This window comes from Oryctolagus cuniculus, chromosome 11, assembly GCF_051225735.1.
Source record: "Oryctolagus cuniculus isolate XC-2025 breed Fujian yellow rabbit chromosome 11, ASM5122573v1, whole genome shotgun sequence".
Taxonomy (NCBI): domain Eukaryota; kingdom Metazoa; phylum Chordata; class Mammalia; order Lagomorpha; family Leporidae; genus Oryctolagus; species Oryctolagus cuniculus.
In genome coordinates this window covers 37,950,431-37,977,582 of record NC_142877.1, presented here as the reverse complement: position 1 = coordinate 37,977,582, position 27,152 = coordinate 37,950,431, and the positions used below count along the sequence as shown (strand labels likewise).

Genomic DNA, 27,152 nt, shown 5'->3' with positions numbered 1-27,152 from the left:
GAGTGGCAAGAGGAAGAGTGAGGACCATTAATATGGTAGTGTGTTTTGGCGATATACCCCTGGGCACATTGACAGGAACCAAGTATAGCTTAGGTTAAGAGTCAAGGAAATAAAATTCTAGGTCTTATCTTGATCATTATTTCCATCATAGTCATAAGAGGACTCTGAAAAATGCAGATACCTTGGCCCCAAGCTAGATATTTGGTCTGGAAGTAGATGCAGTCCTTGATCTTTTATAGATGTTCTCAGTGGGGAGGGGCTCCATTGTACAATTAAGATCATGGACTGCTCCCCTCAGTGGAACTAAGAAATGAGAGATTAGCATTGACAGTCATCCAGTTCATTTGTTTCATATAGATACAACATGACTATGTCTGCTTCTGAAAGAGAGTTTATCATGTTTAAACATTTACCTGGATGAAACCACATTACTGAGTGGTTGTCAGCTATCATTTCCCAAGTAAATGGAGCCTTTGACCACTAATCATCTGCCATGCTGAAGAATCATAAGGGCATAGCACAATTGTGCTTGTGTCAAAGGCCTATGATCCATTCATAAACTTGCTTCTTGAAGACCTCAATGATGGCTACTCCAAACTTGAATGTCCAACACTGTCAATGTAATTTGAGTCTCCATGTGGATATGAAAATAATTTAAGAAATTTAAGTTGGTTTATCAAAGACTAAAGCCAAGATTTTTTGGTGCAAAATTAGTAAATGAGTTTAGTGGATTTTTGAATTAACTTTGAGCTTGATGTTGTAATTGAACTGAGGCTGAGGGATCCATGATGGATAATCCTGGAAGGCCTGGCCCTACACTTCATTCCAGAATATTCATCTTCACACCGATGCTGAAAATGTTTCAGTAAAGACTTAGATCTTACTTCTCTTAGTGAGAGCAGATCTTTTATTTGAATAACTCTACAAGTTAGAAAAGGGGGTTCACAGGAGAAAAATCCATGCATTTTCTTTCCTCACCCGTGGAACCACTGTTGTTTGGTTTGAGATTGCTGTGAGGTGGGCAGAGTATTTCTTCCTCTGTTGTCCATCAGGCTTATTCTTGCCTTAATGTTTGTTGATTCATTGGAGGATGGAAGGGTGAGGCAAGGAGGAGGAACAAGGAAAATTTAATGGGAAAGCAGGAGAGAAAGGTGATCAGAAGGAAGAGAGACACAACAAGTGAATCTGTATGTGTTTGTGTGTGTGCATGTGCATATGTGCATGTACAGAGAGAGAAGGGAGATTTCCAATGACAATAATGAATCCAAATCAGAACCTTTGAAACAAGAGATCCTTATACATCATAAAGTTCAACTACCTCATTTTACAGACATGGAAGTTGAGTGCAAGGAAGATTAAATAGCCTACATAAAGTGACACTAGAACTGAGGGATAGAGCCAGACAAAGAGAACTCAAGTATCCGCCACCACCTTCCTTTAAAGTATTTTGTAACACACCCCATGCTGACTCATCAAGTCTCCAAAGAAGACAGAGCCTCACCACCCAACCACACAACCCTACAAGGAAATTTCAATGAAGTTCAGTAGAGAATTTTGCGAGGAGATATCTGAGCAGTCTGTGGTTGGGGATAGTGGAAGGAGATATTATACTAAGGAACAAGCTCACTTTTTACCTGACTGTAAGACAGAAACTTAAACAAGTCTTTAAACTTTCCTAAGTCTGCATTATAGAGAGGGGAGAGTTATAACACTTCAGATAATTAAATGGCAGTTCTAAGAGATCAATCACATCTTCAGAAGCCACTCAGCAAGACCACTAGCAGTGACATTAATGTGTTTGGGTTGCACTTAGCAATCTGTTTGTTTAATTCATTTCAACCATTTGTTCCAGGTCACAAGAGGTTAACAAGCCAGTAGTGAATATAAACATAATTGTGTTCATTAGGCTAGGTTCTCAGTTTGAAGAACAAGGATAAAGCCCCATTAATAATCTGTATTTTCTTGTAGGAGCAAGCTGGACATGTTGGATAAATATATTGGTACTTACTGTTGTGTTTGAAGGTCCTTATGGTTGCGCCTGAGAGTCGGGCCCCAAGCACAACAGATGTGTGGTTTAACTCATCACTTAAAATTAGGCATCCCTGTGCAGAAAACAAATACACAGCATACAAGCCAATCAGAAAATGAAGGGAAAACAACTTTTAGGAATAGGAAAAGATTCTCTCAACTTCCACTAATGTCTTAATATCTCTTGTAGATGTTATCTCTTGTCCTATTTTTTTTCAATGTAAAATCCAACATAAGGTCCAATATAAGATCATGCATTGTGTTTTGATGTCCTGAGTTAATTTTTTTAAAGATCTAGATCTGATTAGCATACTTGCTTACTTAAAATATACTAACTTCCAATTTTGTCAGGAGCAATTTCAAATACTTTAGCATGATTTATCCTCTAGAAGTTTTTGCACTTTCGCACTGCTGTCATCTTTAGTCTCTTCTTCAGCCACTACCATTTGTTATAGTTCTTCCAAACTTCTGAATTTTACAGGTGGCATTCCCTCTTTGTCTTAGAAATAACTTTTTTGTTAAAATTCTCTTCTTATGCCACCCACCGTGCATGGGGATCACAAGCTTTCTCAAGAAGAGTTCAGGGTGCTCTTTTGTCCTTGCTCATGTATGTGCATGTCTTTCCTAGGGTATTCATCCTGGTTTAGATAGATATTGTTTTTTTCTATTAGATTGCAAACTGCATACATTTATGATGAAGAGATTGTTTGTCTTATATCCTGTATCTTGCCTCATATTAAGACATTGATTCTCGGGGCTGGCGCCGTGGCTCACTTGACTAATCCTCTGCCTGTGGCAGTGGCATCCCATATGGGCGCCAGGTTCTAATCACAGTTGCCCCTCTTCCAGTCCAGCTCTCTGCTGTGGCCTGGGAAGGCAGTGGAGGATGGCTTGGGCCCTGCACCTGCATGGGAGACCAGGAGGAAGCACCTGGCTCCTGGCTTCAGATCAGTGCAGCACCAGCCGTAGCAGCCATTTGGGGGGTGAACCAATGGAAGGAAGACCTTTCTCTCTGTCTCTTTCTCTTATTGTCTAACTCTGTCAAATAAAAAATTAAAAAAAAAAGACATTGATTCTCAAAACGTGGTTTATTAAATGGATATTGTGTTGTCCAAATAAAAGCTTGGTAACAGCTACATTTCAAATGGAGATTGAAAGATCTAACATTTTGATTGACTTTGCTAAACTATCATCAAAGAGGAAATTGGATCCATATTTAGTGCTGCAATTCTGTAATCTGAAATATTACAATGAAGAAATTTGCTGGACTAAACTGGTAACTTTATTTAAAAATCTAGCTTTCTAATCAACTTATTCTAAGAAAATTATCTTTTCAGCCAAACTCTAACAAAGGACCTGCTCAGAGTTATAAATCTTAGGAATGATACTTCAGAAAAATAATTAACAAATGCTTACCTTTCCAACTAGTACAGGGATATTCATTGAATTAGTTGCAAATCCCATTCCAAAGACCATAGCTGCTTCTACATTCAGAAATTTAGCCACAAGGTCCTCCAACTCTTTATGCTTATCCAAGGTACCTGCTCATGAAATTATACAAGGAGTGAGCCTTCTCTTTTCTAGTGGCACAACATTAAAAACTCAAATTCAAGTACATTACCATCACAGAAGTACCTGTACAAGAGTATGTGTGGCAATAATTTGTCATACATTTGTTGTATCCCCAACTTAGAAACAATCTAAATGTTATCCACTCACAATGGATAAGAATGTATCAATACATACAGCAATGTGGATATGTTGTTGAATGAAAAATGTCGGACATTTAAGAGCACGGGCTGTATGAATTGATTTATATAAAGTTCACAGAGTCAATCTATAGCTTTAGGAGTCAGGATAGTGGATACTTTTGTTAGGAGCATGAGTATAGTTTTGAGGTTCCCTTAACATTCTATTTCTGAATCTAGATGCTGGGTATACAGGTTTGTTTCTATTGTTTTTCACTTATTATTGGGGGAATTTTCTCTATATGTATTTAAAATACCATAATTCCTTTCTATCCTAACCCTGTATCTCTCTCTCAGGTTCACCACACCTAAAGGCAAATAGATCTCATGACTTCCACAGGTACCAATAAAACTAGTTATAACTTATTGAACCTTGGGATCATACCACATACTGCACTAACCCTGGGATCTGGGTTACCTCATTTAATCGTAGAAGCCCAATAATGCAAGTATTATTATTTTACAGATAAGAAATCAAAGGTAAATGAGGTCACAGATAAAAAGCTGCAGAGATAATCTAGTCTAACTTCAAAGTTCACATTTTTACCTTTCTCTGACCCTTTATTTGCTTCCACTTTGATACCTTCTAAACCCTCAGGCCTTGCTGACAGCAAATACTGATGCTTCAATGTTTCCTGTTCGTTATCACTGAGATTTCTAAATGGGCACTTTCCAGTATTGTGGCCATTGGCAATAGCCATAGTGCATTTTAATTTAAAATTTGTTCCTTAAAATTTTAATTAACTTAACTTACCTTTTATAACTGAAGTACTATAAAATATTTTCAACTAAACACAACTTTGTTTTAAATATAGGATTGTATTTCACATTAATCAGTGAAAATTTAGTGTCTGAGATGTATTCTAAGTGTAAACTATGCACAATATTTGGAAGGTTAGTACAACAAGAATGTAAAATAACTCACTATTGTTTTTTATGTTGAATATATGCTTAAATGATAATATTTGGGATATATAATGCTAAATAGAATATTAAATTAATTTCACTTTTTAAACTTTTTAAATATAGCTATTATAAAGCTTAAAATTCCACAGTGCCTTACATTATATCTTTATTGAGGAAATTCTTTGTAAATGATGTACTTGAGGGAACAGAAAAATGCACAGGTCAAAAGACACTGTACTTGCATCCACAGAATATAGGAGTTGTTGCTAAGATTAAAGTTAGAGGAATTTGTTGGTATGTTTTGGCCAATCCTTATCCTTCATGACAGACTACAATGTCATATAATGATGGTTGATATCCTTTCCTCTCAAACCAGAATTCATTTATTCCCAAAATTTTTAGAAGTGAGAGTAAAGCAAGGATTCTATCAGAGCCAATCTTACTCAAGGTTTGGGGGGAGAGTTAAATGTATAAGTTGGAGCACAAAGAAAAACCGAAATCTAAATAAAGCAACATGGGCACATTAGTCATTTGTCAGATTTGCTTTTGCTATAAGAAATTCCATCCCAGAGGGGAATGGCCCCAAGAAATGGCATATGAAAAGGCCACAGGTCTGGGCATGAGATCAGGTTCTGGCCTCAGTTCTTCTACTGGCCAGCTGGATGGACTCTGGCTACCTCTCCCTGAACATTCTGCGGGGACTGGGGAGAAGCATTTTTAGGCTTCCCTGATATAGCTTGCTTTTTCCTCCACATAAAATGGTCTTGATGCCATAGTGGCAGCTCCCATTCATTCTCTGAAACCCATTCCATGTATCATCTTTTCTCGTAAGCTTTATCAGCTTTCCCAGGCAGAACTGTTCATCTCTTCCAGACCAACAACCTTCATCATGAAATTGAACTGAGGGAGTTCCTGGGAAAATATTCCTTATCACAGAAAGACTCCTTGATGTGTGATAAAGTGTATGAGATCCCATGACTTCCATAGGTACTAGTTAAGAGTATCACAGATGTTCTCAGTGTCACAGATGCCATGACAATATTGGAAATGTTTGTGTTGGTAACCACAATGCCTCGCACAGTACTGACATATTTGGTGTTTGTAGAATTACTCTTTTGATGGAAAATGAAATGCTGAATTTAGAAATTGGGTGGCATGGAGAAGCTAAGCAAAAACCACACAGTGCCATAGCAACAAGATGACTTGGCAGTGAGTACCAGCCTGAGAGCACCTGTACCTGGAGAAGTCCTCTGGTAGAGACAGAACACACCCAGACTTTGTCTATTTGGTAACTTTCCCCATGAGTCTTTCCTGTCCAGAGAATAGAGCAACTCCCCCCAGAAGTGCATAGTGTCTACTTTCTACCTTCATCTCTCCAAACTTGCCATCCTAGGGTTTAATCTATAACAATTGCCTCACTAAAAGTCATTAGGACAACATGGGATGCATTGCCAAGAAATAGGACAGCCAATCAACTTATGAGAAGTGTGTGTGTCCAAGACAGTCTTGAGGGATTGCACACTACAGGGTCTCTACCTTTAGCCTTGGTTTAAAGCCTTGAGGGGAGAAAGGAAAGGCAGATGTCCGTCTGAAGTCTTCAGACACCAGCATTTTTCTGACTTTCCAGTAGATGAGTGGTTTGTAAGTTTTAAATAGACCAATTTCCATTACAGATGTCTCACAGCTTAGTTGAGTTATGAGCCGTTTTGTATGAAGGGGCTTATGTTCATTTGTAGGAAACAGTAGTCCCCAAACATCATGATTATGGAATTTCTCTGTTTTATATTCATAGCTCAGGTATTTTTAAAAACTTTTTTTATTTATTTACTTGAGAGACAGAGTTACAGACAGAAGGAGAGGCAGAGATAGAAATCTTCCATCTAATAGCTCATATTTTATAAACAAATTTGAGAGACCCCCAGGATGGCTGGATATTTCCACTTCAGGGAGCCATGCCTTTCAAAGTTATACTGGGTTAACCTGGAGTGAGGTGAGAGCCTTTAAGGAATAGTAAAATATATGGCTCAATCATGCTTTCCTCCTGTGCTTCCTATGCAAGAAATAAAAACATGGGAAGAGCTTGAAGAAACAAATTACTTACTATAAAATTGACTAGTTTTCTTTCTGCAAACAATCAAGCCATATAATGATTGAGTAACGGCATCAAGTTGCAGCTGGTGGTCCAAGTGAGTACTTCAGTAATTCTATCTGTTAAATTTGACATTCTGTCCTTAGTACATGAATAGTGTCATGTTTTAAACCCCAAGAAAGCATAGCTATATTTCTAGGTGATGGTATAAATAAATACACAATACTTTGATTTCTGTTTCTCTCTATGACATTTTGGTACATTTGAGTATCTGGTGGTCATTAAGAGTCATACATTGGCTAGTGACGAGTCACAAATCAGCTAGTGACAATGGATCTCCAGATTGCTATGTTATAAATATATTGACTCTTGATTGTCTATATTTATTCAGTGTGATACTTAAAATATGCTTTGTAAGTTAAAGAATAAATACAAACTGGGCATATCCTTTTGCCAGCTCTCTCAGCAATATTTCCATGTGCCAAGCATTGGGTTTGCTTTTTTTTTTCATTTTTAAACTTTTATTTAATGAATATAAATTTCCAAAGTACAGCTTATGGATTACAATGGCTTCCCCCCCATAACGTCCCTCCCACCCGCAACCCTCCCCTTTCCCACTCCCTCTCCCCTTCCATTCACATCAAGATTCATTTTCGTTTCTCTTTATATACAGAAGATCAGTTTAGCATAAATTAAGTAAAGATTTCAACAGTTTGCTCCCACACAGAAACATAAAGTGAAAAATACTGTTTGAGTACTAGTTATAGCATTAAATCTCAATGTAAAGCACACTAAGGACAAAGATCCTACATGAGGAGGAAGTGCACAGTGACTCCTGTTGTTGACTTAACAAATTGACGCTCTTGTTTATGGCATCAGTAATCATCCTAGGCTCTTGTCATGAGCTGCTAAGGCTATGGAAGCCCCCTGAGTTCACCGACTCTGATCATATTTAGACAAGGCCATGGTCAAAGTGGAAGTTCTCTCCTCCCTTCAGAGAAAGGTACCTCCTTCTTTGATGACCCGTTCTTTCCACTGGGATCTCACTCGCGGAGATCTTTCATTTAGGTTTTTTTTTTTTTCCCCAGAGTTTCTTGGCGTTCCATGCCTGAAATACTCTCATGGGCTTTTCAGCCAGATCTGCATGCCTTAAGGGCTGATTCTGAGGCCAGAGTGCTGTTTATGACATCTGCCATTCTATGGGTCTGCTGTGTATCTCACTTCGCATGTTAGATCGTTCTCTCCCTTTTTTATTCTATCAGCTAGTATTTGCAGACACTATTCTTGTTTATGTGATCCCTTTGGTTCTTAGTCCTATCATTATGATCAATTGTGAACAGAAATTGATCACTTGGACTGGTGAGATGGCATTGGTACATGCCACCTTGATGGGATTGAATTGGAATCCCCTGGTATGTTTAACTCTACCATTTGAGGTAAGCCAGCTTGAGCATGTCCCGAATTGCACATCTCTTCCCTCTCTTATTCCCACTCTTATATTTAACTGTTATCACTTTTCAGTTAAGTTTCAGCACTTAAGAAGAATTGTGTATTGATTATAGTATTCAGCCAAAAGTATTAAGTAGAACAAACAAAAAAAAATACTAAGAGGGATAACATATCAAGTTGCTCATCAACAGTCAGGGTGAGGGCTGATCAAGTCTCCGTTTCTCATAGTGTTCATTTCACTTTAACAGGTTTCCTTTTTGGTGCTCAGTTAGTTGTCACCGATCAGGGAGAACAAGTGGTATTTGTCCCTTTGGGACTGGCTTATTTCACTCAGCATAATGTTTTCCAAATTCCTAACAGGGATCACTTTTCAGTTAAAATTTAAACACCTAAGAATAATTGTGTGTTAATTACAGAGTTCAACCAATGGTACTAGAACAAAAAAAATCATCAGTCAAATCAATAAAAATTAGATTCAGGATAAAGTGCCAACATTCTGTTTGTGGACTATATACTTCTTCTGTGTTTTATTGATGCTGATGGGCTCCTGCTCTTTAGTCAGAGCACAGAGTTTGCTGGCCTTCATACTGACATTGATTAATAAGAGAATATGGTGTAATAAGCAAAACTTTCACAACTACCAGTGCTTCTTTGTGGCACATGTGAAGACTATTTTCCAAACTGTGACTTTTCATTTTTGGTTTAGATGGTCCTGTTTGTGCACTATTCCCTTGACCTTACATAAGAGCATGCAGTTGTTTCCTATGGGGACTTACCAGCTACCCCATCTAGGTATTCAGTTGTACCATTGCTATCAGTTTACCTCTGTTCCACTTTGCTTGCAATGGTGATTCCTGTGTTAAAGTCAGCATCAACCTTTCTGGCTAAAGAATTTCATCTGCTGGCCCAAGTCCTTGGCCCCCTGCACCCACATGGGAGACCTGGAAGAAGCTCCTGGCTCCTGGCTTTGGATTGGCGCAGCTTGGGCTATTGCTGCTGTCTGGGGAGAGAACCAGTGGATGGAAGAGCTCTCTTTCTCTCTGCCTCTGTCTCTCTTTAACTCTGCCTTTCAAAAATAATAAGTAAATGGCTTTTTTTTTTTTTTTGACAGGCAGAGTGGACAGTGAGAGAGAGAGACAGAGAGGAAGGTCTTCCTTCACCGTTGGTTCGCCCCTCAATGGCCGCTGTGGCCGGTGCGCTGTGGCAGGCGCACCGCGCTGATCCGAAGCCAGGAGCCAGGTGCTTCTCCTGGTCTCCCATGGGGTGCAGGGCCCAAGGACTTGGGCCATCCTCCACTGTACTCCCGGGCCACAGCAGAGAGCTGGACTGGAAGAGGAGCGACCGGGACAGAATCCAGCGCCCTGACCTGAACTAGAAGCCGGGGTGCCGGTGCCGCAGAATAAATAACTCTTAAAAAAATTTCATCTGCTAGCATCACCGAAAAGCCCTTGTGGTACCCTAGCTCTCTTCTTTTCATATCCAATCTGGTGGAGGTTCTAGAGCTGGAGTGCCTGTTGAGTGACTTTGGCCAACATTCAGAGAAAGTGTACAGGAAGCTAGTCAATTCGTGACTCATCACTAGCCAAAGTACACAGGGTATCCATGTTTGTACAGAGTTCAAAGGAATATGCACACACATACACACACACATATGTCCTTGTTCTAAAGAATCATCATGGCACATTGAATATGTAGATGAGAAATAGGAGAAGCCTAGATAAATTTCTAGACTCTGAAACCTGAATCTTTTCAACTCTGCTAGTCTACATCAGGTGGTTTTCACATCAGCTGAAAAGTCAGGTCACACTTTAATTTATGTTCTGTGTATTAGAAGCAACACTAGTGACAAGATGATCAGAAGTGACTTCCATTTTGCCGCAATTCTTTTGCATTATAATGAGGGATAGGTCGCACATTTTTGTCCAGTTGTTCTTTTGCTATCCTAAATGTTCCCATTTGTCTGAATGTAAAAAGTTGGAGGTAGACATTGATGATGTCCTTGGTGTCCCTCAATGGATATTCACAGATGCCCATATTAATAAAAGTTAATATGTATTCTTATTTTATTTTATTTATTTATTTTTGACAGGCAGAGTGGACAGTGAGAGAGAGAGACAGACAGAAAGGTCCTTTTGCTGTTGGTTCACCCTGCAATGGCCACCGCGGCCGGCGTGCTGTGGCCGGCGCACTGTGCGCTGATCCAATGGCAGGAGCCAGGTACTTATCCTGGTCTCCCATGGGGTGCAGGGCCCAAGCACTTGGGCCATCCTCCACTGCACTCCCTGGCCACAGCAGAGAGCTGGCCTGGAAGAGGGGCAACCGGGACGGAATCCGGCGCCCCGACTGGGACTAGAACCTGGTGTGCCGGCGCCGCTAGGTGGAGGATTAGCCTAGTGAGCTTTGGCGCTGGCCAATATGTATTCTTAATACATTTGGATGTAATAAGATATTTAGTCCAAGTGAAGGAGCCTAATTTGCAAATCCAGAAGCTTCTTTTCTCCAAATTACTATGATGCCTATACTTTTTCAATGAGCATACTTTTTTTTATAGAGATCTAGAGACTAAATAGTTTAGAAATGGTTGCTGTTCCGGCTATGCAACTCTGCCATTGTAATGTGAAAGCAAGCAGATACACACAAAAGAATTGACTATGTTCCAATGAAACTTTATTTATGGAAAGTTGAATTTCATGTGTCACAAAATGTTATTTGTGTTTTTATTTTTCTCATCATTTGAAACTATAGAAATGGCTCTTAACTTGTGGGCAATACAAACACAGGGGGCCGCAGGGTTAGTTTAGTGATCTCTGATGCAAATGGTCCCTGGCTTTAGCTGTGAGCAGGATTGTGCAGTGCAAAGAGCTCTTAAATGGGACTCAAGAGAGTTGATGTCTGGTCTTCTCAACCTACAGACTGGAGGAACATTGATTGGCAAGTCATTAAAAAAAATCTCTGGGTTTCTACTGTCTCGTCTTATGGTATTTGTGTCAGGGGAGAGGTGGAGATAAATGATTTAGGAATTCTGAAACTATATGAGCTTTAACTTTCCCTGCTCACATCCCAGGCATAAATTTGTTGGCATGTATTAATGCTTATGTAAAATTTAATAGTACATCTTGTTGAATCACTGTGCTGACTTGGCTTTGTTGAACCTATAGAGCCAATTCTTTACTTGCAGAAATATCCCTGCTAGTTGACATTTGGCTGGGGTATAAGATCTATCATTGTCAAGAGAAAGGCAATTACCTTGTCAGAACCCTGCTAGGTCTCAGGAAATCGCTATAAAGCTTTCAGAAACCAAGATACACATTCATTTTCCTGCTCCTAAACAATTCCTCTGAGAGACTCCTTCTTACAAATGTTAAATGAAAATAAAAGCGTTTGAGAGAAATGTAATGAAATCTCATTAATCAGTTTACAATAATTTGGTCTGAGAGGAATTGGCACTTTTTAGCAAGAAGGGTTTTGTTGTGTAAATTATCTAATTGGGGGTGGGGAAGTTTATTGCCTATTTAATTGAATCCATTGCTTTAAAATGTTCCTAGCATTGATTTGCATAAAAATGTATTAATTAGAATTGCATTTTAAAGAGAAGCATGATCTCTAGTTGGTAGCCATTTCTTTGAAACTATTCATCCCTAGAGGAGCTAGAAAGCCATAAGCGGAAGTTTATTTAAAATATGTTTTATTTAGACATTGTGAAAATTCAGGCTATCCTCTTCTTCAAAAGCTTGGGTTAATAAGACTGTGTCTAAGTCTTTGAGAAAGAAACACAGGAAGAATCTTAAATAAATGATGGCAAAGAACTTCTCAGGGAGTTAAGTTGGCAGATTTCACAAAGTAATGATTAAGGGCAATGTTCTCAAGTTGAACAACAGAAGAGAAATTTCAGCAAATTTGCACATTGCTATTAACATGAAAATCACACCAGAAACTTTAGAATAGAAAAGGATTTCCTATTACATCCAGTTGCATGGATTCCTAAGTCAATGTATTCCTTCTGGTGTTTTTAAAACAAAAATATTGGAGGCTACTTCTCCAAATTGCTATAATAATTTGGAAGAATGTTTTCAACTAGGCTGACTTTGGGTGTGCATAATATTCAGAAACCCCAGATGAGAGACAAGCATGGGATTTTCCTTAAGGGCAGAAAAGTCTCCAAGCAGAGATGAGCTTTCATTGGCACAAGAATTAGTCTCCTGGCATTTCATGAGTTTGTTTTCTTAGAAATGCACTTTTGACTAACAGTTGCTGGGTGAAACTAAGGCAGAACAAAGGATTTACAGATTGTATACATGCAAATAATACACTGGTACTACATTTCTGTTCTTAACCATTGGGTCCTCAGGAAGAGAAAGAGCAAGAAACTCTACATCCTTGTAGAGTAAAAATGTAGAAAGAGGAAGAAATGAGAGAAAGCTTCTGAATGGTTTGCCTGCATCTAACCTTTCCTGGATTTAGAACTCTTGAACAGCAACAATTCAATGATCAAAACCACCTTGCTTCATTGATTTTCTGGGGTATTTATTACCAACTTGCCATTTTCTCGTGAACAGACTCTATCTCCTATGCACATGTGATGTTCACGCCACACAAAGTAAAGGGCCATTGCATTTTGGAAAACTTTTGTCTAATTTGGTCAAGAAAGTCAGCCATATTATATAGTTTCCAGTGGTTCTCAAAGTATTTCCTAGCATAGCAGTGTTAACATCACTTGGGAATCCATTTGAAGTGGAAAACCTTGGGTCTTCTTCCAGAGCTGCTGAATTAGAAACTCTGGAAGTAGAATGAGCAACCCATGTTGCTTTCAAGCCTTGTAGGTGATTCCAGTGTGAGCTACAGTTTGATAGCTACTGGTTCAGGGTCAAGAATCTCCCACTGCCTGTAGCACAGCCCCTTCAGTAGGCTGGAAGAGCAAGATTGTCTGATGTGGTGGCGACACTTTTGAAGCGCCAGAATTCTCTTCCATAAGACTGTGCCTAAACACCTGACTTCATTTAAGATGGTAGAAAATAATTTGCTCAAGAAATATGAGATTATTTTTAAAAAATCAAAAGATCACAAAATAAATATAATCTTACTTGATACAAATACTCATATGCAATACATTTCTAAATAACTTAGAAATGCTGTCTACAATTTATTTTATTTTCCTAACAGTGTATTTCCCATTTTACAGAGGGGAAAATTGAAGCCTAGTGAGAATACGCAGCTTATCCCAGTCCCTAGCTTAGAAAAAGGACAACTAGGATTTGTACCAAGCAACTTAACCATGGTGCTCGGTGACTATAGTACAATTTTTATGGTTAAATCATGTGTGTGAAATAGACCCACCAGTTATATTTTGAACAGATCTACCCAATATTCTTAATCCATTTCTTGGTATTGGGAATTCACTTGTTTTCCTACTTTTTACATTATTAATTACACTGAAGTCATTTTTTTCTGGAACATACTTGGGCATTTTTAAATAATTACATGTTTTCTAAGGCAAAATTTCTTGAAATATAATTACTGATTCAAATGGCTTTCTGTTGCTGCAGTTTCAAATTGTCTTCCAGTTCACTGTACTATAAAGACATTTTTTCATTTACTCCTTAGAAATAATTTTTTAAATTTATGCCAGCTAGGTGAAAAAATGTTAACTCAGTGTCTTAATCATTATTAATTATTTGTGGAGCAGAATATTTTCCATAGGCTTATATTTCTTTCTCCCTTAATTCCTAAATCAATTTTTAAAAGGTTTAAAGAAATTATTTGAGAGGCAGACAGAGGTAGGGGGGAGAGAGAGAAGTCTCCGGTTTGCTGGGTCATTCTCCAAATGCACACAATGGCTGGGGCAGAGTCAGGAGGTGGGAACTCAATCTAGGCCTCCCACATGGGTGGCAGGAACCCAACAACTTGAGCCATCACTGCTGCCTTCCAGGGTCTTCATTAGCAGGAAGGTGGAATCAGGGTGAAGCCAGGTATTGAAACCAGGCACTCCAATGTGGGCTGCAGAAAGCCTAATCAGGTTCTTAACCACTAAGTGAAATGACCATCCCTGGGTCTCTATTTTCCCGTAAAATTTTCATTGAACTATAGTATACGTACAGAAAAGAAAACAAATTATCAGTGTAAAGCTCTATAAAATTCCACAAAATGAAATACACATAAAACTGCAACAACAACGTAGTAATAATAAAAAACAGAATATGTGCATCCCCTGGAAAGCACCTTGTGCCCACTTCTGGTCACCATCTACTTCCCCTCAAGGCTAACTATATCCTGTGCACTCTCAACAGGAGCAATATTGCCCCAAAAGGGTAAAATTTTGTTCTTTGGAAAGAATGGCTACTCTATTCATATATAAAGTACAGATATCCATGAGTACATGAACAGGTTTATAGTAGATCAATGTCATGAGATTGAGATGATAATGAAAAAAAATTAAGAAACAGTGCATTGCCCTGGATGTAATGTTTTGCCCATTTTGAACTTTAACAATAATGTGGCCCCTTTTCTTGTTAGTTTGTAATAGTCTTTTTGTCTATTTAGAAAATCAATATTTTATCATATATATTGAGAATAACTTTATAATTTTGTTGTTTGGCTTTTATCTTTGTGAACACTGTGTTCAACATGTACAGAGGGTTAACTACTTCTCTTCATTGGATATTTTCCCTTAAGATTCCTGTGAGTGCTTTTTCTGGTTCCCTGGAATGGGAGGGCACAGTAGACTACTGTGTGAATCAGGCTTGAGAACCCTGAAGGGCAAACACAGTGACTTGCTGTTGGGGTGGGAGCAAGCTGTCTCTCCTCCAAAAGGGAAGAGTGCCTTCTTTCATGGACCAGGGTGCCCTCTGTGGCATTGAGTCACTGGGTAAGGCATTTAAAATGGAGCCCGCCCACCTAACAGAGTGTCCTGCCAGAGTGAGCTGAGCTCACCTGGAAGAGACTGGAGGTCATCGTGGGTTGTAGAACTGAGGAAGGGTTGGCCATGCGGCAGCCTGGAAAAGAAGCACTGCTCACATCAAGGAAGCTACAGCCTGGTGTTCCTAACAGGACCCTCACTGGACAACACATATAAATGTGTCTCGTACTTGAACTATCCTAGTAGTTTTATTTTATCCATCCATTCATTCATTCACTTTTAATTGTACATATATAATCTGTATTGGTGGTGGTTGCTTTATTTTTTTACTTCCAATATCAAATACATTTGGAATTTCTCCAGATATGATTTACCAAGATGTAGTATGTGAGGTAGACTCTCATTCATTCTTTTATCTTATCAGCCAATTATCATAAGATTAAACCATGGGATAATTCTTTTCCAACTGATCTGAAATATTGTTCTTGTCATATACAAATGAGTGCAAAATTGTGTTTCTAGATTTTCAGTTTAGGCCTGTTCATACCCTACCCATAAAGGACATGAGTATTATTTTTGAATTACATATCCATTTGGGTAAGAATTGATGACGTTACAATACTGTTTTCTAGTTTTCTTCATAGGTTCTAAACCCTTTCAAAATAAGTTTATTCCCTGTATGCTGCTTTTATTCATAATTATTAATAATATCATTTCCCCTGTACATTCCCTTACTGATTATTGCTGATGACTGATTTTACTATATGAACTTAAAAAACTGGACTTTTTTTGAGCCTCTTGTGATGTCTAATAAATGAATGCAAAGTGGGAGAAAATAGAAGAAAACTGTTTTAAGTGAGCAGGTGCAAAGCCCCATTGTCCCAATTGCTCAGTTCCTTTTCCTCTCCACAGTGGTCTCAAGAACAACCCAGTTAGGAGTCCATCTTGCTTCTCTCAGGTAACAGAAAGCCAGAAAGGTGAACATTGTGCTCACCTGCAAATAATGGTTCTTTTACCTCTTCCTGCTAGTTTTATTTCACTATGACCCAAGAATATTACCTATGTTGTTTTTATTTTTGAGAATTTAATGAGTATTTTTTTTAATGCTGCATGGTAAGATTTATTTAGAGAAGTGAGAAGACTACACAGGCACATGAGAGCTTTATTTAAGGAGAGTGGACAAGGAAAGGTGAAACAAGGCATTTCATACCCTGCTCTGAGATTCTTTGTGGTATCATATTTAGCAATTTTTATGAAGATTCAATTAAGTATGCTGATATATGTGCTTTAAGGTTCAACATCCAGTAGTTAAATATTCACTTTAGAATTAATCATTAGAAAATACATTGTTAATATCCTCTGTGTATTTATTTTTGTGGCTTCATTTTTAAGGATTGAGTTATGGTCTTTTATCAATTTCTTTTTTTTATTTTTCCTGATTTTTTTTCTCCTATGGCATGTAAATTTATCTACACTTTTGGAGCCCCCCCCTCCCCCCCCCCCCCATAATTCACTGTTCCTCTAACTTCTAGTTCACGGCAAAATAAACAGCCAAACATGTCTCTGCTGGGTTATTGGATGCAGAAACTCTAGAGAAATTATATGTTTTCATTGTGAATGTTCCATATAGTTTTTATAATACAAATTCTGTTTTATTGCTTATAACTTAAACTTCTGTTTTCCTTTTTGTTCATACTGCATCATATGTTTAGGAAATTCATTTATTTATCTTTAAAGTTCATGTTATTCTTTGAAGCTTAGTTCACATAGCAAAGAAACAATTATGCATTGCTTAAGGCTTCTGCACTCTGTCCTCCATTGTTAAATTAATGTATTCAAGTAAACACCTTCCATATCAGATAAACAAATTCGAAAGTGGAAATGATTACATAATAGAAGTATATCTTATTGTTTGATTTTCAGTACTCAGATGTTATGAATAATTTGTACACAGTGCTCAATCCAGGAACTGAATATCCAAAAGTCTATGTGATTTACAGAATCCCTTTGTAAACAGTTATCCTAGTGAATTGTCAAATAAAAATTTGGAGGCAAGACAGCTTGAAAAGCGTTTGAGTACCAGTCTCGGAAAACTTTTATAAGCCGTAAGGTTTAGAGTTCATTTATTCACGACTTAGTATCATTAAAAAAAAATTTCCACTATCACATAACACTTTTAACAACCTGACTATGAAAAACTAAACTCTCACTACAGCATTCTAACAACAACAACAATTAAAAATATTTCAGGGGTGGGCATTTGGAGCAGCAGTCAAGACGCCACTTGGGATACCTGCATCCATGTGGAAGTGGGAATAAGAGAGGGAGGAGATGTATAGTTTGGCACACGCTCCCTTGGACTTACCCCTATGGGTGAAGCTAAAAACTTGCCACAGGACTTCAAATCCCATTAAGTTGGCAGGTACCAATGCCATCTTACTAGTTAAAGTGATCAGTTTAAATTAATAACTGATCATAAAGATAGGATTAAGTGTCAAAGGGATCACACAAATAAGACTGGTGTCTGCTAATAATAATTGATAGAATTAAAAAGGAGAGAATGATCAACATAGGAAGAGGCAGACTCATAGAATGGCAAATGCCCTAAACAGCACTCTGGCCTTAAGGCATTCAGATCTGGCTAAAAAGACCATGAGAGTATCTCAGGCATGGAAAGCCAAGACACTAAGGCAAAAAATGACCTAAATGAAAGATCTCTGTGAGTGAGATCCCGGTGCAAAGAAAGGGATTCATCAAAGAAGGAGGTAACTTTCTCTGAAGGAAGGAGAAAACTTCCACTTTGATTATGGCCTTGTCTAAATAAGATGGGAGTTTGTGAACTCAAGAGGCTTCCGTAGCCTTGGCAGCTTATGACAAGATCCTTGGGTGATTACTGACATCATAAATAAGAGTTTCAATTGTTAAATCAACAACAGGAATCACTATGCACTTGTTCCCTGTGTAGGACCTCAGTCCTTAATGTATTGTACTATGTGAATTAATGGTAAAACTAGTCCTCAAACAGTACTTTATACTTGGTGTGTCTGTGAGGGTGCAAACTGTTGAAATCTCTACTTAGTATATACTAAGTTGATCTTCTGTATATGAAGATAATTAAAAATGAACCTTAATGAAGAATGGGATGGGAGAGGGAGTAGGAGATGGGACGATTTGCGGGTGAGAGGGTGTTTATGGGGAGAAGAACCACTATAATCCAAAAGTTGTACTTTGGAAATTTATATTTACTAAATCAAAGTTTAAACTTAAAAATAAAAAGGAAGTGGCTGGGTTCGAGTTCCAGCTCTGCTGTGGATTCCAGCTTCTTACTAAAGCACATCTGAGAGGCAGCTGATGATGGCTCGAGTAGTCAGTCAGGTCCCTGACATCTGTGTGGGAGGGCCTGGATTGAGCTTCCACTGCTGGCTTTGGCCTGGCTCTGCCCTGCCTGTTACAGGCATTTGGGAGTGAACCAGAGAATGAGAGGGCTCGCTCTCTTTCTCCCTCTCCCTCTCTCAATCTCTCAATCTCTCATTCTGTTATTCTCTCTCTCTCCCATTCTCAAATAAAATTTAAAAAATGTTTTAGACATTTTCATGCTTAATTATTTCTCTCTGCTTCATATTTACAATATATAAAGTACACATCCTCCCACTTCCCTTAATTGATGCAATATTAGACTGACCCAAAAGTAAGTCAAAGTCTCTCTTGGTTCTGTATGCCACTATTTTTCAGTTGTACTCTGAAATAAACAGTAGTATGTCGTTTCCACCTGGAACACAGCAGTTGTACTTCTGTGCCTGTGTGTGGAAGGGTATCATTTCCAGCTGCAGCTGGGGGCTTAGTTTAACATTAGCAGGTGTGGGGTCAGCAAGAAACCTTCCTGTGGGCTCTTTCCTCACTGCTTTCCGCTGGCTAGACCTCCCTCTGAGCACCAAGCGCAGGGTGATGGTGGCTGAAGCAGGGAGGGAGGAAGCAGATGGCTGGGTAGCACCCATCCTTCTATATTTCATCCACTCAGATCACTCTAATTCAGTAGTGTTTTTAAAACTTAGATTTAAAAAATTTAACTCAGATTTCGACAAATCTCACTGTACTTCTGCTAGTAGGCAAATGTGTTCTAGTTACTTTTTATTGTCAAAATAGTATGTGTTGTCTTTTATCCTTTTACTATGTTTTAAATGTATTCTTTTGATTTCTCTTTTTGTTTTATTTTTCTTTGTAACATGAATTGTAGTTCCTTTTCCCCTCTAGAACCTTGAAAAATATTTTCAAAGCTTCAGGAATTTCCTTTTACGTAACTAAGTGTTCTTGAACTTTTACTTTTAGTTCCTCAAGAAGCTGTTTTGGTTATGAAAAATTGTTAAACTTCTATATTTCTAATATTTATTGTTTATCCATTCACACCATTAAACATTTTTAGAAATGCTCCCTAAAAGTTAGTTGTATACTTTAGAGTATGTGGCTTTCAGAATTGTGATCCTCCTAATTCTTTCATGCTATGTTATAATTATTGCTTATAGCACAGAATGCTTTCAAATGTCCTCTCTTTGTTTATTTCTTAATGGATTTCTTATATTCATGATCCAATCTTTCTATTTGCCTAAAATTAGTGTGGGTGATTTCTGTTTGGCTCTCTATTTACTTGGGAATGGTCAATATCTTCTTAGAATCTGACCTAGAGAACTGGGTGAAGCCAGTAATGTTAAGAACCCAAGCAATTCAGAAATAATTGTGAGTAAGTGGAGAAAGAACTTGGGTCATGGACAGTAACAAATGGGAGCTGCACTTCTGCCTGGACTCTCTGGTGTTGGCTGAATCTGCAGATTAGGGGCCCACATTCCATATCTGGCTCCTGTGGCAGATAAACTATTGTCTGCATCAGGCTGCCTCCCTTTGGTTTCTGCTGCTTTGAAGGGGGAGTGCTCTGTCTCCCTGAGTTGGTGTTGTGGTCTTTGAAATGTGTTTCCTACATGTTTACCAACAACCCTGGTATTACCTGGTGTTTGATGTAACAGTTACTGACTCTGTGCCTCTCATGGATGGGAGTGTTCTCCCAGTCTCTGTCCATCTCCAAATGGGACATAACAGGTGACTCAGTTCTAAGTGGAGTACAACCACAGTCACCCCAACTCCCCAGCGCCTTGTGTGCGTCCCAGCCTGTGCCTCAAAATGAAGATAAGTAAGTTCTCTTTCTTAAGAAATCTGAGCCACCACTATTCACTCTGGAGCTTTAACTAAGTATTTACTGAATGCTGGGATAAAAAAGATACTTTGTCCAGTTTGAATCATTTGTTTCACAGCTCTGAACAATTGCATTGTTCTTAAAACCCTTCTGCTAACTGTCCATCTAAGAAGGGCATGTGGTTTGTTTTTCATTAAAGGTAAATCTCTTTTTATTAGATTTGCCTGTTTCTTAGACCTGGACTGACCTTGTGAAACTTGCAGGCGTCACTGTGATGGTGAGCTGCTGAGGAGAGAAAGCTGAGCTAAACTACGAGTTAGGATGTTTCGTTAACCATGCTGGGCACATCTCTTAGATGCCAAGATCCTCTGTTTCCTCCTCCAGAAGATGAAAATAACACCATCTATGCTGCCTAAAGCTCAGGATATATGCTCCTTTTTGAAAAATAAATGAGATGCTGCATAAAAAGACAATACACCAGGCATCGCAGAGCACGCTACACATGCAAGCTTGCTGTATTCTTTCTCCCTGAAGCAGAAAGGAGTGGAAATCTCTTTCGCACTAGATTTTGCTCCTTTGAATAAGAAAACCATGTTTTCACGAACAGAGAAAGGGAAAAGTTGTCTGTTCTACCTTGTCCATTCATCCTGCCTGTTCATTCATCATTTATCCACACATTACTCATTCATTCATTCAACACCACATTCCATAAGGCCAATCCCGCTCCTTGTGAAGCTTACAGAGACAGGCCACATACACACACAGAAGCAAGATCATTTTATTCTGTGCCAAACATCAGCAAGGAAAGTCAGACAAAGAGCAGAAAAGGCTCAACTGGAGGAGGTGTAACAGTAGCTGTTTCAGAAATATGGTTAGGAAGAGACCATTTTTATCTATTTGGGACAACCAAAACACAATTAATGATTTGCCTGGCAACAGAATAATGCTTGAAATTTCAAAATATTTTTTGTCCTTTTACTTTTTGGATTTTATAACAGCTGTTTGGGCGCATATTCTATACATGATTTGAATTTGAGAGGTAGTCACAAGAAAGCTGAGACTCAAGGGGACAAAGCTTTAAAATAGTGAACATACATACCCATTTCATGTCTGGTGCTGGCCACGCCTGTGCCATACCTCTCTAAAACCTCCTTGACTGTCCTCATAGACTCGTTGTACTTGGAAACAAGGCCAAGAAAATTATATGAACCCATGTTGATGACATCTTTGATGACTCTTCCAGTAAACCTGCAGAGAGACAGGAAAGTGAACATAAAGGGTTGTCTCATTTACTTTTAAGCCAGAATCCAAGAAACACCGGGTCTGATCCAAATTATATATTTTCTTTTTAATGCATGCTGTTGTCGGCATAATGTGGTTTTCCTTTAGAGGAAAGGAACCCCATAATGATAGGGATCTAAGTACTAGAGAAAGCTATCCTGAGCTCTGAGCTATAACTTAGCCCTGATTCTTCTTGGGTGCTCACTTTTATGACACCCGCGCTATGCAGGAACCTTGTGAAAGAACAAGAGCCATGGGCATCACTGTCTCCTTCAGCAAGGAATAGGAGACTAGAATTTGTAAAAAGAAAGCTGAAAAGAGCTCTTCCCAGCTGGCTTTGTGAGTCTCTTCTGACACAGATCCCACTTTAATTACAAATAAATGATCCATCTTGGCAACTTAATTCCTGTGACTTCCTGCTCTAGCATCATGAGTGCTAAGGACTGAGTAATATAAGACCAGGCACTCCAGGCCTTGGCTTTTCACATCTGTAACCTGGTACTCATGCTAGTATTTCCTTGAAAGCCTGGCAAACCACTCCTGATGACTGCCTCACCTGAACGTCCAGTTATAGTCATCAGACACCCTCTCCAACATGTCAAAATGAGGTCCTGGGGCACTGCAGACAGGCCGGTTCCAGTTGTCTCTGATTCTCATATAAAGATTTCGCGTATAAAAATTCTCAAAGTCTTGATACAGGGGCACAAAATCCTATTATAACAAAGGTGGAAGGTTAGTTTTGGTCTATCATCTAAAAAACATTCTTATCTTTAAAAATGTATCTTAAAGAAATAAAGAGTGACAGGACACCCGTCTGTTGATTCACTCCCCAGATGTCCACAGTGGTCAGGTCTAGGCTGAGACAGAAGCCAGGAGCAAAGAACTCAATCTGGGCTTCCATGTTGCTGCCAGGGACCCAGTCATTTGAGTCATCATTGCTGTCTCTCAGGGTCAGCATTAACACGAAGTTAGAATCAGGAGTAGAGCTGGGTATTGATCTTAGGTATTCCAGTATGGGCATCTTAACCACTAGGCCAAACACCTGGCCCAGCCCCTACCCCCATTTTCTTTTGTATTTCATTTAGAATTGGAGGCTGGGCGAAGATCTAGAAGAGCTATGTAAATAATCCATCAGCAAGTCTGTGTTTTGTACAAAGATCAGTAAGCAAGGAAACAGATGAGATCCATAGATAAATCTGTGAAGTCTCTACCCTCAAAAAAACAAAACAAAACAAAAACTTAGCATGTAGTGGGGGAGGTAACACATGGGATAAAGAAGTATAACAGAGATGACAGAACAGTACATTTCATGTCCCAGAACAAGTGTTAGAGACAAGAGTCCCTGTAGCCTTTCTATAGAAGGAGAATTTCAGAGGGGTAACAACAGGTGTTTGTGTCTAAGACAATTTAATTGGTACAAAAAATAGTTGAGACAAGAATTGGTCTTAACTGCTCTAAACTGGACTATCCCTACTCACTATGTTTTCAGAAGTGTGGTTGTACTCAAAATTTTGGATCTGTTGGCAGGACTGCTATTGGCAGGAAGCTGGCTGTCACATGGCTGAAGACCTGGAGACTGAGATAAGAAGCTGGTGGAGACACCTTGCCTTTCTTGCAGTTGAGATTAACCCATGACTGGAGGGATTTTCAGTCCAGCTGGTGGTGAACGCAAGGCATGTTGAATTTTGTCATCTGGCTTGCAGTTAAAGCAAGGCAAGAAAAATGCAAAAGCTGTAACTATGGCCTAAGCCAAGAACTTTGGACATTGATAGGATTAGAGAGAGTAGCGGAGGAAGAGCCACATCTTGCAGGGGGACTCAGGGAAGCTGTAGGAGAGGTCTCGGAGAGGGTGCCAAGGCAGAATGAGATTGCTACCTGCATGGATTTTGCAGAGAGCACTTGGGGAATGGGTGTATAGGCTGGAAGTATGGAGGGTATTTAACAAGAATGCGTATGAATAAAACGTAAGGCATCTGTGGTCATTCTTTGCTCAGAACTCATGGTAGCTCTGACTTCACTTCTATTTCAAGGTCTTGCTTTGTTTCTGATTTTCAGATTGGCTTCCAGTTATCTGATACCATCTCCTGTCTACTCCTTGTAGTGAGGATGAGGTTGCAGTGTTAGCTGGGCACAGATGGTGGGAGCCTCAAGCATTACTCACACTAATTACTTATTCTGCAAGTGATGGGTGAAAGGGAATAACTGGTCGTCAGTTCGCTCATTCTTGCTCCCATCCTCTTTGGGCTGCTTGCTCTCCTTCCCCTTGTGAAATGGACTTGCTTTCCCAAATAACAAGCAGACCTGTGGGGAAAGCCTGTGCAGATGAACTTCTGCTGTTGACTTGACCGACCCCTCATTCCCTGAGCTCGTTCATTCTAGAGGAAAATACAGGGAAGATCCGGGCCTCAGCCCGTTCTGTCACTTCACCCTTTGATCCTCAGTGAGAAAGGCATCATTTCTAGGGATAGTGATTTTTCTGTAGGAAAGAATGTTCTTGGGCACATTCTGGACACGATCAGTTGCCTGTGATGTTCAAGGATGGTTGGGAGACTTGATTTGTTCCATTTGAAAACCTCATACCAAATGTGCTCTCTCCAACTAGCTGGTGACACGGGTTTTAGTTTTATTTAAAACTACAAGTTTATGAAAACTATATGGCCCTTTCATGTTCTCACAGACAAAGAGTCATATTTTTGAGACAGCAAGATTGTGTAATTCCAGAAAGCTCATTTCCAAACTATTTCCTTTTTGATTCACTTTTTTTTCCAGATTGTTTGTTTTGTGGATTCTATGTCCCCAAATGATATTTATGTCCATTTGTAATTCTTGTAAAGCCTTACTTGAAATGATGATATAAAACTATCCTATCAAGAGAAAAGAGAGGGGGCCGGTTCCATGGCACAGTAGGTTAATCCTCCACCTGTGGCGCCAGCTCCCATATGGGCGCCGGGTTCTAGTCCTGGCTGCCCCTCTGCAATCCAGCTCTCTGCTATGGCCTGGGATAGCAGTAGAAAATGGCCCAAGTGCTTTCGTCTCCATGTGGGAGACCAGGAAGAAGCATCTGGCTCCTGGTTTCGGATTGGCGCAGCTCTGGCTGTTGTGGCCATCTGGGGAGTGAACCAACGGAAGGAAGACCTTTCTCTCTGTCTTTCCCTCTCACTGTCTGTAACTCTCAAATAAATAAAATATTTTAAGAAAAGAGAGAATTAGTTCTGTAAATAGTAGTTCAGGAGTCTGAATGGAATCACAGGATTAGCTTTTGTAAGGACCCTTACCCAAAATATTTTTTAAGTTGTTTTGGAGAGATGGAGTAAAGAGTCAACACATTCTGTCAGTAAAATCAAATAAAAATAAATTTCAAACTTGGAATCACAAAATGCACAAGCTACAAGATGTGGAGGAAACACAGAAATCATGGAGTTAAAAACCCCTTTTAATACATGCAGAAGATCAGGCTGAGCAAGGTGAGTGACCTGAACTCTGCTCCGCCTCTGACCTCATCCACTTTCCCAGGCAGTGCCTTCAGAGTGACCTCAGGCTTACCCATCTCCCCTCTAAAATAACAGTGCTGACAGAAAACCTGACCTGCACCGTAGAAAACTAAGACCCACAGATCACTAGACTTTTGTGGGTGTGTCAACTAGACACAAGGAACTTGGCATCAACTTGAGAAAATGGTAGCTACCCCATATCCTGCCTCATAAAGATGCATTGTTGTGGTGCCAGAGAGAGAATGAGAAATACTTCAACCTGCCTAAGGTTTCTGCCTCCTGACACAGATCCAGAATTTGTTTCTATGTGTATGTGGGCAGCTACCTCTTAATGGAGACAAATGCTTTGAGGGCAAGTTACAGGGATTCAAACCTATTTTATTGAACCAGGGAAGCCTTCTTGTTAGGATGATCTTTATATTCAGTAGAAATTGTGTAAAGCTCTTGTATTCCCATAGGGGAAAGGAAGGACTTTTTTTTTTTTTTTTTTTTTTAACTACTTAGAATTGTTTCTTTGTGTGCGGTAACACAGTTCCCACCCAGATCTGATATGCAAGTTTGGCAGGTTACGTGTTCCTGAGGACAACTGAGCTTGGAACCTTAGGATTCAAGATTCAGTCTGGGAGTGAACTGACTTGCTACAGGGCGTGGTCTTGTTCTTCCCACCTGTGTGGCTTGCTCCCTTGCCTCCGTGTGTTTTCACTCCACCCCATTCTTCCGAACAGCCAGCTTTCTTTAGGACCTGCCAACACTTCCCAAAGGTCAGTGTCCTCTAGTCTCAGGCAAGCCTCCCACAGCATTTTAGGTACACCATAAAATGAAGCTGCACTTGACATTTCAAAACAAGAAGCACTGCAATAAGACATATCTTTATCTGTAGCTATAATTTGGTATACTCACTATCTTTTGTTTTTCTCTCTGACACAAGTGACTAGATGTAGACAATTCACAGTCACAAGAATATAATCATTTTGGTGATAGAGTGGAAAAAGGGGTGAATTCAACCTAAAAACATAGCTACAAAAATGAATTTTTTTCTTACTTACAATGTGATAGTCTTTCTTTTTCCACCTTTATGCCTGTATGGTAATTTATAATTTTCTAAGTATTACAGATAATTCTATCAAACTTTTATGTATAAAGTGGAAGAAGGCAAACTGGACTGGACAAATTGAGAGTCATATCCAGTTCCAAAACAAATGTTCTTTCCCATAAACCTTGATTCAGGACTTGGTGTTTATGAGGAAGTGAAGAGAACATGTCCACTGCCCATTGTAAGAACTATTGTCACATTTGGAAGCATGTTCCTTCTTATTTGATTTGGCTACATTCCCATTCAGTAGCAACTAGAATCATGACATTACATATAGAAAATGTATCATTATATTCATTCATGTCTACAGTGACACTTCTGTTCTCACCTAGTATTTCATATTATATCACCATTTCTTTTAAGGAAACAATCTTTTCTCCTGTCAGAGTAGAGCTCAAAATAACAGAACATGTTTGTGCTTTCCTTCTTTTTAGTTTTTCGAAAGGATAATATTTCAAACAGTTCTTTGAAATATGAGAAACCCAAAGGGTGGCTACACTTGTTTTTTAGGGAATTACATAGCGATTGAATAAAGATGGCAGACCCAGTATTTGTATGGATCATGAAAGTTCCATGAAATGACAAGATGATATATATTTTAAAAATAAAGCTCTAAACAACTAGAAAGACAAGCAAAAGTGTCATCAATGAATCAGAAGTATTGAAGAATCACTAAATAGAGAATAAAAATAAGATGTAGTAAGTGAAAATATAAAACCACAGGAAAGCATAGCTCAAAACAATATCAGAGAAGACACATATAGATATAAGCTAACATTTCAGGTCAAGAGTGAAGGACTGGCCGGCGCCACAGCTCACTAGGCTAATCCTCCACCTTGCGGCGCCAGCACACCGGGTTCTAGTCCCGGTCGGGGTGCCAGATTCTGTCCCGGTTGCCCCTCTTCCAGGCCAGCTCTCTGCTGTGGCCAGGGAGTGCAGTGGAGGATGGCCCAAGTCCTTGGGCCCTGCACCCCATGGGAGACCAGGAGAAGCACCTGGCTCCTGCCATTCGATCAGCGCAGTGCGCCGGCC

General features: G+C 39.3%; 1 protein-coding gene and 2 long non-coding RNA genes across 6 annotated transcripts in view; 2 read left to right on the top strand and 1 right to left on the bottom strand.

The window, feature by feature from the left end:
- The window catches only part of LOC149123419 (uncharacterized), a 51,451-nt gene extending 27,935 nt beyond the window's left edge, over positions 1-23,516 (top strand). The window contains exon 3 of one of the 2 annotated variants that reach the window (XR_016215990.1): positions 23,064-23,516. This is a non-coding gene — a long non-coding RNA (uncharacterized LOC149123419). Of the gene's footprint in view, positions 1-9,331; positions 14,427-23,063 lie in introns of those variants that run through there. The other variant, XR_016215991.1, reaches the window with a different exon arrangement.
- Positions 1-27,152, top strand: part of LOC149123418 (uncharacterized) — a 207,965-nt gene that overhangs the window by 69,272 nt on the left and 111,541 nt on the right. The gene's annotated exons all lie outside the window — the stretch shown is intronic.
- SPTLC3 (serine palmitoyltransferase long chain base subunit 3) overlaps positions 1-27,152 on the bottom strand; it is a 159,547-nt gene that overhangs the window by 78,866 nt on the left and 53,529 nt on the right. The window contains exons 3-6 of the mRNA XM_002710970.6: positions 22,093-22,247; positions 21,355-21,503; positions 3,445-3,569; positions 2,009-2,102 (exon numbers count right to left, since the gene is read on the bottom strand). Of these exons, the coding sequence (XP_002711016.4) occupies positions 2,009-2,102; positions 3,445-3,569; positions 21,355-21,503; positions 22,093-22,247 (523 nt within the window). The remainder of the gene's footprint in view (positions 1-2,008; positions 2,103-3,444; positions 3,570-21,354; positions 21,504-22,092; positions 22,248-27,152) is intronic.